At 31.7% G+C, this 17252-nt stretch overlaps 1 protein-coding gene across 1 annotated transcript; it reads left to right on the top strand.

The window, feature by feature from the left end:
* The first annotated feature begins 4992 nt into the window (after window positions 1–4992).
* Window positions 4993–6916, top strand: LOC146901697 (uncharacterized). Its single transcript, XM_085735168.1, has 3 exons — window positions 4993–5478; window positions 5551–5680; window positions 5849–6916. The coding sequence occupies exons 1-3, from the start codon at window positions 5346–5348 to the stop codon at window positions 6660–6662; spliced, it is 1077 nt and encodes a 358-aa protein (XP_085591294.1). The 5' UTR covers window positions 4993–5345; the 3' UTR covers window positions 6663–6916.
* The last annotated feature ends 10336 nt before the right edge of the window (window positions 6917–17252 follow it).

Raw genomic sequence — 17252 nt, 5'->3', positions numbered from 1 at the left:
ATTTTCCCAATCTCACCAATGAACAAGACACTCATGAATTTTCACTCTCCCAAGGTGTTTACAATTGTTTCCCAACACTAGAATCTAACCCCCAAAAGAGAACCAACCCTTAGCCTTTGATTTCACTAAGGATCTTCTCTTTTGGTTTCACAAGACTCACCCATGTTGCTTACAAAAGACTCTCCACTCATGTGTTTCCTAACCCCATGAATCTTCCCCAAAAGGCACCAACCCTTTTCCCAAGAGCCCCCTCTTTTGGTTCTCCAAGATTCACATCTTGAAGCTTTGAACCTCACCCAAAGACCCTCAACCTTTAGTATCTAAAACCCTAAACGTTCCCTCCTTTGGTTTCCATGAGATTCACCAAGCTTACTTAACAAAATGGGTCATGGAGTGCTTAAAACGTGTTTCAGATCTGTCAAAATCGTGTCACGATTTCCCAAATCGTGACACGTTTGGTGCGTACGACCCAAGGTACGACCAACCTTATCCTGAAAACTTGCCCAGGAAGCCAAAAATCGTGTCACGGTTCCCCAAAATCGTGTCACGTTTTGCCACCCTGCAAAACATACTCACGGCATAAGAAAATCGTGACACGTTTGCTAAATCGTGTCACGATTCCTCAGAAACACAAAGACTCAATTTTGAGTCATATACCAACATTCTCCACCTTGACTCTAAATTGATGATGATGCCACTTTAACCATCGACCACCATTCTCCTTAACCATGCCTTGATCTATTCCTCAAGACACAACACCAATCAAGTCCAAATCCCCGCTTGAACCTTGATCCACACACCGACCTCCACTTGCATCCAACCACCCTCGGTAGTTCCACAAGCTTCCAAGTCTTATTCCTTGCATCCAACTACGCTTTGTAGTTCCACAAGTTTTCTCACCTTTACCTCTTCAAACCTCGGAATGCCTTCCGCTCTCTTGAAGTTCCTTGCATCCAACTACACTAGGATTTTTAGGTAGTTCCACAAGCCTACACCATAACCTCTTCGGCCCCCGGAGTGATCAAACCCGTCCTCCCGAAGATTCACTTGCCTCTAATTACCATTGGCCTTTTCCGGTAATTCCACAAGCCATGCCAAACATTCTTCAACCCCCGGAATGCCTTCCGTACTCATGAAGAATTCACATGCTCACAACTAGAGCATAACACCCAAGACCTCCATAGTCGTACCATTCCCGGTGTCATCAACTCCACCTCAAGTTGAGCTTTCTCTACCTCAACTTCCAAATGCGTACTCACACTATGCTTCCACCTTGCCACTCCACCTCAAAGGTTGATCGCGAGTATTCTTCACACCGCCTCTCCAGGCTAAACTTACCCATTGAGAACACACACATCACCGCCATGACACTACCATCATGACCTCATCTCTTCACACTTTTCCTTCTTTGATTGTGCTAGGATGACCGGCTTCGAAACCTCAACCTTCAATGCTTCCATACACTTCCAGTGAAACATGCTTGCTTCCATCTCCAAGATGTAACCTTTGGTACCCATGGTGCACACTTGACAAACTTCTCCCCTTGCCCCACGGTGGGCGCCAATTGTTGTGAATTCGGGACTCAAATTTCACACCAATACAAACTATGATGTGTGGAGCAAGTATCAATGGCAACCAACAACCAAAATTAACCACAAGCAACAACTATAAACCAAGTGCATAGCAAAACCACAATCCAACCAAGGAATAAACAAGATAAAGAGAGTAAAGAAAAAAAAATAACAACACCAAGAAATGTTCACCCAGTTCGGTCCAACTTGACCTACTCTGGGGGAGAGATTGATCTCTCCAATCCACTATCAATGAGTTCTTACAAAGAGATACAAATGGGTTACAAGAAATTAGCTTCAACAAGCTCACAAAGAACAACCCTAATTTCTACCCATTTTCCCAATCTCACCAATGAACAAGACACTCATGAATTTTCACTCTCCCAAGGTGTTTACAATTGTTTCCCAACACTAGAATCTAACCCCCAAAAGAGAACCAACCCTTAGCCTTTGATTTCACTAAGGATCTTCTCTTTTGGTTTCACAAGACTCACCCATGTTGCTTACAAAAGACTCTCCACTCATGTGTTTCCCAACCCCATGAATCTTCCCCAAAAGGCACCAACCCTTTTCCCAAGAGCCCCCTCTTTTGGTTCTCCAAGATTCACATCTTGAAGCTTTGAACCTCACCCAAAGACCCTCAACCTTTAGTATCTAAAACCCTAAAAGTTCCCTCCTTTGGTTTCCATGAGATTCACCAAGCTTACTTAACAAAATGGGTCATGGAGTGCTTAAAACGTGTTTCAGATCTGTCAAAATCGTGTCACGATTTCCCAAATCGTGACACGTTTGGTGCGTACGACCCAAGGTACGACCAACCTTATCCTGAAAACTTGCCCAGCAAGCCAAAAATCGTGTCACGGTTCCCCAAAATCGTGTCACGTTTTGCCACCCTGCAAAACATACTCACGGCATAAGAAAATCGTGACACGTTTGCTAAATCGTGTCACGATTCCTCAGAAACACAAAGACTCAATTTTGAGTCATATACCAACACATATTTTGTACACCAAAAAGTTCATCATTACTTTAGAATCAAGCTATTAAAGTTTATAAACGATACTCGCTCTTCAATTCGATGAAAAATCTGTTACGAACGACGATTTCACGAAGGCTCATACAAAGCTCAAAACAAGCAATAGCTTTGAAATGCAATGATATGGACTTGGTTGGAACTTCATAGTCTACGGAAGGATAATTAAAGAAAAAATAAAAGAGAAAAGAAGAGATAATAGAGATGTGTTATAATAATAATAATAATAATAATAATAATAATAATAATAATAATAATAATAATAATAATAATAATAATAATAATAATAATAATAATAATTATAATACAAATCAAGTCTTACCAAACGACGTCTTACTGCTTTATAATATACCATATTTTTATCCAATGTAAAAATCTCTAAATCTTTCTTAATAGTTTCTTTTATAAGTTTTCTTTGTCTTCCTCTCCCTCAAGTGAATTTACCACCCTCAATTTGATATACTCTTTTTACTATAAAATCCACATATTTTCCCTTTACTTGGTCAAACCACCTAAACCTAGTTTTCACAATCTTTTCTACTTTAGGTGCTACCTCGACACTTTTTCTTAGATTATCATTTCTAAATACATTTTGTCTAGTATTACCACAAATCTGACGCAACATCGTCATCAATTCTACACTTAATTTATTTTTGTGTTTGTTTTTCACAAGCAAACACTCAGTCTTATATAACAAACGTCGATCTTATAGTTTTTCAGTAAAACAAATTCAACTTCATTAGCTCTAGCGGTACCATTGTGTCACATAAAACACCTCATCAATTTTAACCATCCAATTTAAATTCGATGGTTTACATCTTTTATTTCTTCTTCGTTTTGTACAATGGGTCTATGATATTCAATTTTTGTATCTTGTGTGATGTTATGATATTCAATTTTCACCTCTAAAATAAAAATGTTTATTTTACCAAAATAACATTTCAGCTACTATATGTAGCTTCTATTCATACAAAAGTCATAGACCGTTAAGCCTCATCTCCAAATATTCAATCTCTTATTTCATTTCTCAAATTCTTGAAATAATAATAATAATAATAATAATAATAATAATAATAATAATAATAATAATAATAATAATAATAATAATAATAATAATAATGATAATAATGATAATAATAATCATAATGATAATGATGATGATAATAATCATAATGATAATGATGATGATGATAATAATAATAATAGTAATAATAATAGTAATAATAATAATAATAATAATAATAATAATAATAATAATAATAATAATAATAATAATAATAATAATAATAATAATAATAATAATAATAATAATAATATATACTATATATAAAGAAAATAACATGTTTCAACTCTTTTGGATTTGCTTTTTCTTTTTCCAAAATTATCCTCAACTTTCAGTACAAATAAGACATATAACAAATAGATAAGAGTAAACTCAAATATTAAAATAAAAGTGTAACAAACACTATATGAGTTTTCCTTTATCTTTTAAAACGTTTAACAAATTAGATGAGTATATTTATACTTATTTTTTCACTATCCCAATTATACATCTAAACAACTTTTTCTATAATAAAGATTGTTGTTGATGTCATTAAAAAAATAAGAATTTAGATTATTGTTTTTAGTAATATTGTTGGTGTCATTAAAACAGATAATCATGGTTAGTTTGATTTGCTATAATTTTAAAGCAACAAATATTTATATTTTTAGTTTTAATCAAAATCAAACTTTTATAAAAACACACTATTGATAGTCTTCAAATGTTGTGCCCGTCTTTCCACTATTAATAATAATAATAATTAATAATAATACGCAACCTTCTAAAAAGATATGAGGATGATATCATATCATATTCATATTACTAAGAGACCAATTATGTGATGAGGTCATGATTGAAGCATTTATTAATTAGTCCAATAAAGCGCCAAAGCCCAAAGAGCTCTAAATTTAACATGCAGAGATGTATAATATCTCTTGTTATTTTTTACTATATGAGGTTAAATTTCAAATTGAACTAAAATGAAAAGAGTTAGAACTCAGTACTTAATTAACAAGTAATCAAAAATTAGGAAGCTCTTAACTCTATCCTCACTCATATACATGCCCTCTATATACATGGAGTCAATAGCTTAACAATTATGTTTTGTTGTTTACCAAAAACACCTGAATGAGATGATTTGAGTTTCTTCTAATTTAATCCGAGATCATGAATTTGAAGTCAACTTTAAAATTACGATGACGTTAAATTTTTTGAAAGATAGCGTTGTTGTCCATTTAATCCAGATGATTAAAAGAATTAGTCTTTACAAATGCGTGAAAAAATACCGGATTTGTATTGTTTAATTAATAAGTTAATTTACTAGAAATAGTTGTATCTTAAAAACCAATCCATTCCAATGCAAAAGCAGCACAGGAATTGCGTAAAACCCACTTGATTGCTGCACCTTCCTCTCAGTGTTCTCTCTCTCTCTCTCTTAACTTCAATCCTAAGTATGATTAATGATTTAGGTCTCTCTCTCTTTCTCTCTTTAAATGAACACAATTAGTTTGAGTTACTCTCCCTCTTCACCCCACACACAACATAACAATATTTTTCTACCACTTTTGAAAACGTTTAAATGACACAAACACTCACTCAGGTAATATTTCACGCTATATAGAGACAGTGACCACTTCATACTTCACACTATTCTTCTTCCTCCTCCAAAACCAACTTAACATTTCTCACACAAATCCAAATGGGTCGTCATTCATGTTGTTTAAAGCAAAAATTGAGGAAAGGTTTATGGTCTCCTGAAGAAGATGAAAAGCTTTTCAATCACATAACCAGATTTGGTGTTGGTTGCTGGAGTTCTGTTCCTAAACAAGCTGGTAAGTAATTGTTAATATCATGTTACATTCTTCAAAACTAAGAGTCTAACATGGTTGATGAATTTCTTTCAGGACTTCAAAGATGTGGAAAGAGTTGTAGATTGAGATGGATAAACTATTTGAGGCCTGATTTAAAGAGAGGAATGTTCTCACAACAAGAAGAAGATCTTATAATCAGTCTTCATGAAGTCCTTGGAAATAGGTAACATAAGGATATATCATATATAAATATATGATTCAATATATATCGTGTTTGGAATCACGGTGAGTTTGACAAAATCATCGTAGCCTTGTGATTTTATCAAATTTACTGCGAATTCAAACATATTTCTTCAGTTACGAAATGAATTTCTTTTTTTGAACATTATAGGTGGGCTCAAATAGCAGCACAATTACCAGGGAGAACAGATAATGAAATTAAAAACTTTTGGAATTCATGTTTAAAGAAGAAGCTTCTAAAGCAAGGGATTGATCCAACAACACACAAGCCTCTTACAGAAGCGTATCTTAAGGAAGAGAACAAAATCACAGAAACAACAGCACCACCTATGCAAATACCATCACATGGTTCAGCATTTCTAATAACCGATTCGAGTTACTATGATGATAATGGCTTAACAGAAGCTTCAAGAGAAATTTTCACCAACAAACAAGCATTGGACCCTTTGTTCTGCTATGATTTCCAATCTGGTTATAACTTACCTATGAGTAATGATCACACAAGCCACAAACCATGTGATCAGAGTCAATTCGGATTTAATTCAAGCTATTGTTTCACTTCAATGCCGAGTCTAACAAATTCAGATCACGCAAATGTGTCCGTGACAGAGTTTTCGGACAACAATTCAGCTTCAAAATTCAGCTCATTGTTCATTAATGATCAAGGGAAAGAAAGCAATTCAAGTAATAGCTCAAATATGAGTACTATTTATCCATCTCAAATGAGAAGTACTATGATGGAAAATAACAATGCAGGGTTTTGTTGGGATGGATCAGAAAACAAATTGGACCCTATGTTTCAGTTCCAAGTAAATGCTATAAAATCTGAAGATTATGGAACTAGTTCATGGGAAGAAGGACAACTTCAAACTCATAATTCAATAGAAGATTTCAATAGCTATCCATTAACATCACTTTCAGAAGATTTAACAGAAGCAAATTTTGATGTCTTCCATCATATATGAATTGTAAATTCTTTCTTTATTTTTTTTTTCTTCATTTTTTTTACCTATATATATTTGTATTGTTCAAAGTAGAAAATATAGAAAGGTGTTGATAGTACATAAGATTAAGATTGAGATTGAGATATGATACCCCCTCCCCCGGATTTTTTTTTCCTTACCATTGATTGATGTATCTGTTTTCATAAGCCAAAGTTTGAATAACGGTATATTCTTTAAGATTAATGATTGAAGCTAATTTTGTTTTGTGGCTGTAATATTTTATATTGTCCAACACTCCAACTATTGAATTATTAGCATTATATATTTATTTATATCACCTCCACCCTTTTTCTCTTTTTAATTTTTTCACGTTTAATTAATCATGGTCCTCTTATGGTCAAAGACTCAAATATGATGAAAAAGACAAAAACCCATACATTGCATCATATACTTACAAATTCAATTTCATTTTCTTCGATGCTTCACTTATTAAATAATATAATGTATAGTTATATTATATTATATTATATCATACACGCTCGTGTGTTCCTGAGGACACATTCATGTATATATGTCTGGCAGATATTTTTGATTAAGAAGATTATATTATCCCGTCATATCGTATAATAAGGGATACTGTTTTTTGCTGGCATAATATGATTCAGCTGCTGCAGCACCATCCATGTATAGGTGACTGAATCCCTCCAACATGCTGAAATTGGCTGCACAAAATCTACATTATTGGAGAGAGAGATCTTATGAATGTAATACAGATGATTAAAGTCTGAAACTATATAACATTTATGGTTTAGAATAAATATCCAAATTTATACCTGCTTTAAAATAAGTTTTAATTTGTGGTTATATATGTTTTATATGTATATGTATTAATGTGTGTATATAATATCTTGGCTTTTTCTGGGGTTCTGATGGTTTTTGGAAATTATACTGTCAAAGTTAAACAATGAGGACGTAACAGTACAAATTTTATAGCAGCTTATCTGTTCCTTCTGCTGCTTATATAATGCACGTCCCTTCTATTTACTTTTGCAAAAGGTGACCAATTAAAGCAAATGAGAGAAGAGACAACCCACACAAGTTGGTACCCCTTTCATTAGTCACTAGAGAGTAAATCACCTATCCTTGAAATTTTAGGTGGTTGATGATTTAGTCCCTAAATTTGATAAAAAAAAATTATGTAAAATTAAAAATCATCAATCATATTAGTCCCTTTAAAAATGTCTCAAACAATTTGATTGAAAATTTTCTATTTTATAACTTATTTTAATTTAGTGCACTCTACAAATTGATTAGAGACCATATGAGGATTAAATTGGTGATCTAATATTTCAATCAATATAAGTCATTGGTAGGATCTGGATTCCCCGCTATAGAAAAAGCACATTTTTACATAGAGTAAACAGTCTCGATCGCTAATGTGATATCAAATAGCTCATATTTCACTGTAACAAAATTAATTTTAAATAATCTTAGATGTCAATATGTGACCAGAGAGTTGAGATTGAAAAGAGCATGGCACATATACACACAAAATCCATTTCTCCATTAGTGGGGGTTGGATTCAAGTCTGAGCAGTATGTTGATCCCACTTATAAGAAATCAACAAAATATTGGATACATATACAAAATAGATGACTCATATACCTAATACCTTAAATATTTGGATAGAGATATTAGTCTTTGTCTCATATGATTCAATAGCTCTTCCAAAACTCACCAAAGGTAAGTCATAAATCATCATAAAGCTGCTATAAATTTTCACGCAAAACCAATCCAAAAAAGTCAATCTGTCATATAGATTTGGAAAATCATGAAGATACAAATTATGATCTCACATGAGAAACCATAGATGATGTTAATTGTTCAATACTACACTTAAGACTAGAGTGCATGTGTTTTTGAGCCAATATTGACTTAACTAGAATACAAAAATGTGAGGTAACTCCGACCCAAACGCATCACTCAAATGGCCCTACCCTAGTTTGCAACTTTTTCCATTATACCAAAATAAGACGGTGAAAGTCATCACTACTTGAATTAGAACAGCTGTGCATTTAGGCATAATCATATCATAAAAGAAAAATGGACAGTACATGACCTTATCGTCATAAATTAATTAATTAACTTGAAGTGTTTAAGCCAAGTAGATGCAGCTTATATATCATGTATAGCTTCTTGGGAAACAACAATTAATCTAAAGCTTTAAATAATAAGAGACATTGACAATAAGAAAAGATGATGATAAAGCCACAATTAACATGTACAAAAATTATACGCAATTTATGAAAAGTCCTGCCGCCAAGCTTTGATAATTATCAAATGGGTTAAATATGTTTTTGGTCCCTATAAAATTGCGACCTTCTAAGTTTAGTCCTTACTTAATTTTAATAGTTTTTTTAATCCCTACAAAAAAAAATTTACTTATAATTTTAGTCCCTGCTAAAATAAATTTTGTTTAATTATCCTTAAACTCTTAAATTTTTTAACGATTCTTTTTATATAAATTTAGAACACTATGACAAGTTCATTTACTAAAATCTATAATTTTTTAACATGAAATAAATTAAATATGAATTTTTTAAAACGACAAAAGTTTAAGATATAAGTAACAAAAATATGGACGTAGAAATCAAATTTTTGCGATATTTTTTCCGGAGGACCTTTTAATAACTTTCTTAACACGCCTGTAAAAAATTGTTGAAAAACTTAAGAGTTTAAGCATAAACTAAACAAATTTGGATTGAGTAAGGACTAATATTGAGTGCAGAAATTTTTTGTAAGGATAAAAAATGCTATTAAAATTAAGTAAGGACTAAACTTACAAGGTCTCAATTTTGTTGGGACCAAAAACATAATTAACCCTTATCAAATTAAAGAGGCAGTAATACGTGTCTGTGGTCAAAGTCATTGAAGTCATCTTGCGAAAAATCAGAGGTAATTATTAGAACATTGCCGTGAAAAGCAGGCTCAACGTTATGAGTAAATTAAACACTTTACTACAAGTCTACAACCTTTATTAAAGTGTGTTTTTGACTAATATGAAAGCGTTTTTTTTTTGGACAAGAATATGAATGAGTTTGCTAAACCTTTTAGTTCTCTTATGTCGTGATGATTGATGAAATGAAAATGGTAATTTAATTTTGACGTAATGTGATGTAATTTTGTCTATAAACCGAGTGGCAAATATCGCATGAAACTCACACACATAATAAAGATATTCTCACATTGTTATAATATAAGTTTTTTATTTTGTTTGGGCTGAGTATACCTTGTACTTTTTCCAATTTATGATTTGAGTATTTATTGTACTTTTTCCCATTCTTTCTACAAAATTTTAATGTTAAAAACAAATCTCATGTTCGAACTCGGGACACTACATATATCTAATCTAACAATTTTGTCATTTATTTATTAGTGGAAGAAAATCAATAGCCTCAATTTTCTTCTTCTCATGTTTTCTCAATTTTTCAATCTAACCCTTAACCAACTTTTCACATTCTTTTTCTAAATTTCAAAACTATCTTCTTTTTGTATTTTTAGGGCCTAGATTTTCACATTATTTCCTCTCTGTTTTTCAACATGAAAGGATCTTAATCAGTTAGTTGAGCTAAAACTTATGAATACAGTGGTAAATATTTTATATTGTCAATTAATTACATTAAATTTTATATTGTATTATATATGATGGAGTCGTAGTTTGAATCCCGGACATCCCACTTATTCACCTTAGAATAGTGAATAGTCACTATGCTCCTGACAAGAAAAGAAAAATTGATTGTGCACAGTAATAAAATACAAGAGATACAATGCAATTATTTATTGTTTATCAAAATAATATGGAGAGAAATTACAAAAATTAGGGAGTAGGTTAAAACCTAAAATAACTGGTCAAGAGTATAAACAACATTTGCATTGCCTTGTGAATGTTAGGGAAAAAAGTTGTTCGTAGCCCTACTCAAAATACATATGCCGACGGATGTCTTAGCTAGCTGAGGAGATCTAGCACCATTTGAATTCGTCACAAAGGTTATTAAAAAGTGTATTTAACGAAGACAACGTGCTAAAAAAATAAAATAAAGATGATGTGAAATACTAAGTATTGTTTGTAGCCTTTTCTGGGTCAACTAAAGGGGCACCCGACAAATGATATCTAGGTGCTTTTACTGAACAATGGCCTCTGAACAAATTCATAACTATATGTGATAAAGGGACACCGAAAAGATGCTGTCCCCATGCATGAAAGGAACAATGTAACAACATGGTGTTAATAATACATGTATAACATTTTTTCTAATAAATTTTTACGTAACTATCTAAACAAAGAAATGCCTTATGCCTTAATGTATAATATCTACGATTAAATTTGAAGTTGCAATATTGGAGAATATTTTATGAGCGTGTATACTCTTGAGTTACACTTGTTGTTGAAGTCGTTGAATATTTATGTTATGTCAAAGCTAAACATAATTTGCATAATAATTACATTAGGTTGAAATGATGGCCAACAATTGATGTATTTCTTTTGTGATTGGCGCCAAAATAAATGGTGTTGGGTTAAAATCAAATGCATAAGTAAAGCGTTGAACTTAACTCGTATGCTTCTAGAGGAAATGGGCCATGGTCATGAGAATGAAAAAAAAATATGTCGAAGTCACATTCTATAAATGCAATGCAATAGGGAATGATGAATTTGATGTGAGAAGAGACCTTAAGAATATAATTACAGTCACTATAGACTATAGTAATCAAAATCGATGAAAAATAATTGTAGTAAAGCCATGATAAAGTAAACAGTGTCTGTAGCATGATTAATTGCAAAAATATCTAAGAGTGATTATGTTTGACATTTTGCAACTCTTTTTTAACTTGGTAAAAATTGAAAAATAGTGGAAGCTTGAGAAGAAGAAGAAGAAAAGTACTTTTACTTAGGGTCGTCAACATGGATGAATTGGATATTGTAGATAATTCAAATGTTGCAACCAAGTCTAAGAATTCCGTTTAATATATTGCTAAAAATCGAAAGGATAATGATAGATGGTATGGTAAGGTAGGCAACGAAAATTCACGGAAGCATTTGGTACTTATTTTCACGTTATATAGTTCTCAAACATTCCATTGCCACTACCCCTTGATTTCCGTAAACAGCAACTAAACCAGTTTTATTTATTTTTACAAACACAAAATCAATTTGTTATTCACTAAAAAAATGAACTAACGTGCATTTGTCACTTTTCGTGGTCAAAATTACCGTACTAAATAGCATTACTCAAATCGAAATTCCAATGTCATTCATAATATTGAAATATTAGGCAAATTTTTTGAAGGTAAGGTTAAGATCGATGTAGATGATGATCCAGATGATCATTGCCTATCACATTGATCAATTAACGATATTGTTATTGAAGATGAGTTTGTTATGGTTACATCTAAATCACAAATATGGTTTTGCCCCTCCGTATTTTTGTTCTTTTGTTCCTTTTTCCCTTTTCTTTTTGTTACTTTCTCTATTTCAATTAATAAATTTTCTTTTTGTTCTTAAAAAAAGGTTGAGATACTACTCTATCTTTTCATCTCCCCCTTCTCAGAAAACCATGTCATCTCCCACCCTCTAAACTCTCAAATGCAACCTTAATGGATTTAGAAAAAGGAATTTGATAAATTACTAACCATCTAAATTGCATCTAATTTATTCATTTTTATTGTTAGATGAATTGAATAGATTTACTTTAGATGAATTACATATATGTGAAGAAATGAATATATTCACCACCCTACTTTTTAACTCTAATATTATTTTTTAAAGAACTCTAGTATTTCTTTTGTTGTTTTTATAATTCGGTTGTATGGCTTAACAAGCGATTATGACATAAACATCGTAAAAGAAACATGTTGCTTTTCTCCATTTACTAATTTTTTATTTTGGGGCTATTATTGAGAAAGCGAATAAAACTTAAAAGTACTTAAAAGCATTTCTTAATTTGAACGTCTTAATAATAGCTACACCAAAGATAACATCCATAGAAAATGTGTTTTTCACTAATTGTGCTTTCCTCAACTATCAAACCCCGAAACTTCTAACTGCGTATTCAATGGTGCATAATGCATATACGGGTGTTAACTTAAGGTGTGGCCTTCTAGTTTCATCAAAATTCTTAATGAATTATTACTCGGTTTAACAAGGCTAAGTAAAAGCTGAATTTTGAAATTCCTTCTCACTCAAGTTACCCACGCAAGTCACAAGCAATGAGCCAATAACAAAGATATTAAAGTTGTATTGGAGTTTCACATTTCCAATCTTCACAAACACTTGTGCAGAATCATTTTTGAAGAGGGATGCGCATGCTAAAAACATTTTTTTTCAACGCTTTCTCTAACACTCGTTCATTTATGAAGTAAAATTTATATGGGTCTGACCATTTTATGTGGGAGCTATTTTCAAAGTGTAGCATCCACATTAATTTCACAAATAAAAAACGGTGTTTGGGAGAGTGTTTAAAAGAGAGTATTCAATATTTCTTGTATTTAAATTATATTTTTTTTAGAATGAAATTCAAGGTCAGTGGATATTTGTTTTTTAAAATGGTGAAGGTGGATATTGAAAATGAATTGAAATATCACATTGCCAAGTCATACTTTGTGGTACAGCATTTGATTATCTAACCCAATCTAATAGCCATCTTATTTGTTTGAATAGAGGACAAAATACCAGTTTCATTGCCTAAGTAAGAATGGAAAATTCCCTTTTACATGAAAGTCCATCCATTGCAGTGGTCATAAACTCATAATTTGATATATAGTGTTTGATACGTAATTGAGCAACTAAAAACTTAAAGTCACGTACTTGTGATTAACACTTGAAAACATGACTTCTATTGCAATTCGTAACACTCAAGAAACGTTTTGGACACTGTTCTTAAAACCAGTGACAATGTCTTCACAACAACAAACTGATCATATTAAACACAAGGGTTATACTGACAAGCGCTCTAAGGTAGAGCACTTGTTAAAGATTCAAAAGAGGAAATAATTTAAGAATTTTATGTAGAAAAAATTCCATTTTAAAGTTTCAATGTATTGAATACACAATTTCTCAAAAAAAGTTTCTTCTTTCGACTTTTAAACAAATGCTCCAAGAGCACTTGTTAGCATTTTCCTAAACACAATACACTTGATTGGAGAATTCTGGGTGCTCTAGCCTATTGTGTTCAAACCATCACAAGTCTCCACTCTAATAACCACACCAATTGCTCTATTTTATTTAGGGTTAAATATATTTTTAGTTCCTATAAATAAATCAACTTTTTGTTTTAGTCCTTCTAAAATTTTCTTTCAACTTTTAGTCCCTATAAAATTTTCAATCACTACTTTTGGTCCCTATTTTTAAGTTAATTTTTGTATTTTTTAATGAAATTGTGCAGAAATATGTAGAATATTGTAAAAAAAAATTCCACAAAAAATTATAATTTTTTAACGAAACATAAATTAAATATGAATTTTTAACCGCAAAAAATATAAAAATTCACGTTTTGTTAGAAAATTCTACCTTTTTTTTAGAGATTCTTATAATATTATCAATTTTTCTGCAAAATTTTATTAAAAAATATGAATTCTACATATGAGTTTACTTTAAAGGAGAGACCAAAAGTGAAGATGGAAAACTTTTTGGGGATTAAAAGTTGAAGAAAGTTTTTAGAGGGACTAAAACAAAAAGTTGACATATTTATAGTATTTTAATTAAGAAAAAGGTCAATAAATATCCTGAATTTCGTATTTAGTCCCTATTAAAAAACCGTATTTTTTAGTCTTGTAACATTTTCCTTTAGCATTTTTAAGGACAAAAAATGTTGCCAAATTGTTTTTTAATGAGACAAAAATGAAGACAGAAAATGTTGATGGAAAATTTTACTGAGATTAAAAATGAAGAAAGAAAATTTTTAGGGACAAAAAAATGTGATTCTTTCGTAGGAGTAAAAACGAAATTTTAAATATTTATAAAGACCATTTACTTAATTAACAAAAAAAAAATAGTAACATAAAATCCAAAAAAAAAATAGTGGTAATATTTTTTTTGGTGGTGGCTGGGGTTTGAACCCCAGACCTTGCATATTTTATGCATTGTCCATACCAATTGAGCTAAGCTCACGAGGACAGTGGTAATATAGTAATGTGTCTTTTTTTTTTCTTGCTAACATTCTTAAATTACTCTTTAATTAACGTTTTGCGTTAAACAATAATAATCTCCCTCTCCAAAAAAAAAAAAAAAAACTTAGGACTTAAGGTATATCTAAATAAATTGTTTCTAACTCAAAAAAAGAACGTTTCAAGACAGCCCTTACCATTTTTTTTTGTACAATTTATTTATATGGTTTATGCCTCAATATATTCTGTAATCAATTTGGATGAAGTCTGAAAATAGTCCCTATAAAAATAAAAACACATATTTCATCCATGTAATTTTATTTCCGGACTTTGCACAAATTACATGGGCTAATTGAGAAATACTTTTTTAATAAGGTTAGAGCTAATTATGAAGAATCTAAAATTACAAGGGTGATATCTGTATTTTTATTTTTAGGGTTTTGTTAACAAGTGTCCTTAGGGCACTTGTTAAGGATTCAAAAAAAGACTTTTTAATGTTTCAATGTGTTGAATACACAACTTTCAAGATAAACCTTCCACGTTAAAATTTTTATCAAGTGTCCTAAGAACACTTGTTAACATTTCCCTTATTTTTATTGGGATTATTTTTAAACCTCGCACAAATTACATCTTGAGTGGACCGTTATGATTCTAGATAGACCCAAAAGGAAGAAACGGGTGTCGCCTAAACATTGGGGATCACTCTCTCATCCATGTCTTCAAGCATGGAGCATTCATAAAGATAATCCCCACGTGCCCCCAATAATAGAGAACCAACCGGTTGACCATTGAAAGGTTGTTACAGAAATGAAGGATAAATAGAGTTATAAATATTACCCCAGGGACCATTCGCCAGACATGACCAAAATATAAACCTAGAACTTCGTCGCTTAGCTCCTTCTCGAGCCGAGTGATCTTATTGTGCTTATTTCAAGTGCAGTTGGCGCCAACCGTGGGGCCTCGGTAAAACTAGCCTAGCCCACACTCACCCAAAAACCCTTAGCCGGATCTCAAAACAATGACTGAGGACGAAACAGACCCTAACACCATCGCGGCGATACAACTCCAGTTGCAACAATTGCACCAGCAGAACGAGGTCATTCAGGCTTCAGTGAACGCAATCCAACATCAACAACATGAGCTTAACCATGACGACGAAGAGAGAGGAATCAAACCCCCAACCATTGTCGACCTAAATATAAACCTAGAACTTCATAGCTTAGCTCCTTCTCAAACTGAGTGTTCTCATTGTGCTTATTTCAAGTACAATGTGGTATTACATAATTTTTTAGGTCCATGATAGTTTCCTTTTATCATTTTGTAATGTGGGATGAAAGAGTGAGACAAAAAAATGAGATGTTTTTCGTCCTTATAAAGATATCACAATTTGATTTTAGTCCCTAAAAAATTAAATGAGATGTTTTTATTCTCAAAAAAAAAAATTATTTTGTTTTTGGTTCTAAATGACCACTTTATGTTCATGTGTATGTCAAGATTACTAGTAATAACACCCGTGCAACGCACGGGGTATTCTATGTTTAACGTTGATAGTTAATTTGTCAATTACAAAATATTTGTAATTATCATTTGATAATGATAATCTATTATAATATCTATGTAGTTTTTTATTTCTAATATGGATGTAGTGTTTTTTTAGACTTTAAACTTGAGATTTACCGATAGTAAGACTGCATAAAAATCTATTGCCCGCCATGCTTACTTTTGACTTAATGATACCAAAACTATATAAAACTCTGTAGCCTGCCGTATCTTGTAGAAATAAAAAATTGTAGGCCTTAACGATAAGAAGATTAAATAAAACACTATAAAAAGTGACACATTTTGGACAATTAACAAAACAACGAAGTAGGATATAAATCAAAAGAAATTTATAACATTATTCCATCAACATTCAATGCCTCTAATATTAGCAAAACTAATGCATAACATTAGACTTTCTGAAAACTATGGTGTTGGTTTAATTTTCTGAAATTCCTTGTAAAAGCAATTACATACTTTATGTGTGGTTATGTGGTTATACCAATACTACTATACTTCACAGACAATTCCTTCTTTTGGTCAAGATACTTCACAAACAATTAGTTATACTAATATGTGCATAAAAAGGGAAAATAGAAACAACAATGCACATATGAAAGTCTGATTGATATTATTAACTGATTATTATACGTAAAATTGTTTATACTATTTGTTTATGATAATACACTATACACTATATATGTATGTCCACAAATAATACTACTGAAATGATGGGAGTAAGAAGTGGTGAATCTGAATCCTTGATAGTATTAAAAAGACATACACTAATTCACAATTAAAATTGTCCAAATAATTTTTTTTATTAGCCCGCCCAAATTGGCATCATGGTAGAATCAAACCTCAGACATTGGACATACAAAGTAGTAATACAGAGTTTCAAAGAAGACAAAT

This window comes from Medicago sativa, chromosome 8, assembly GCF_051527215.1.
Source record: "Medicago sativa cultivar Bolivia chromosome 8, Bolivia_mono, whole genome shotgun sequence".
NCBI classification, from domain to species: domain Eukaryota; kingdom Viridiplantae; phylum Streptophyta; class Magnoliopsida; order Fabales; family Fabaceae; genus Medicago; species Medicago sativa.
Note: the sequence above shows the minus strand (reverse complement) of the source record. Positions and strands in the feature narration are given on the sequence as shown.

What these genes read in the sequence shown, in the direction of transcription:
- LOC146901697 (XM_085735168.1), top strand. Translation starts at nt 5,346, where the DNA reads ATGGGTCGTCATTCATGTTGTTTAAAGCAAAAATTGAGGAAAGGTTTA. An exon ending in TTCTGTTCCTAAACAAGCTG is followed by an intron (nt 5,479 to 5,550) that starts GTAAGTAATTGT and finishes AATTTCTTTCAG; the next exon opens with GACTTCAAAGATGTGGAAAG. An exon ending in CATGAAGTCCTTGGAAATAG is followed by an intron (nt 5,681 to 5,848) that starts GTAACATAAGGA and finishes TGAACATTATAG; the next exon opens with GTGGGCTCAAATAGCAGCAC.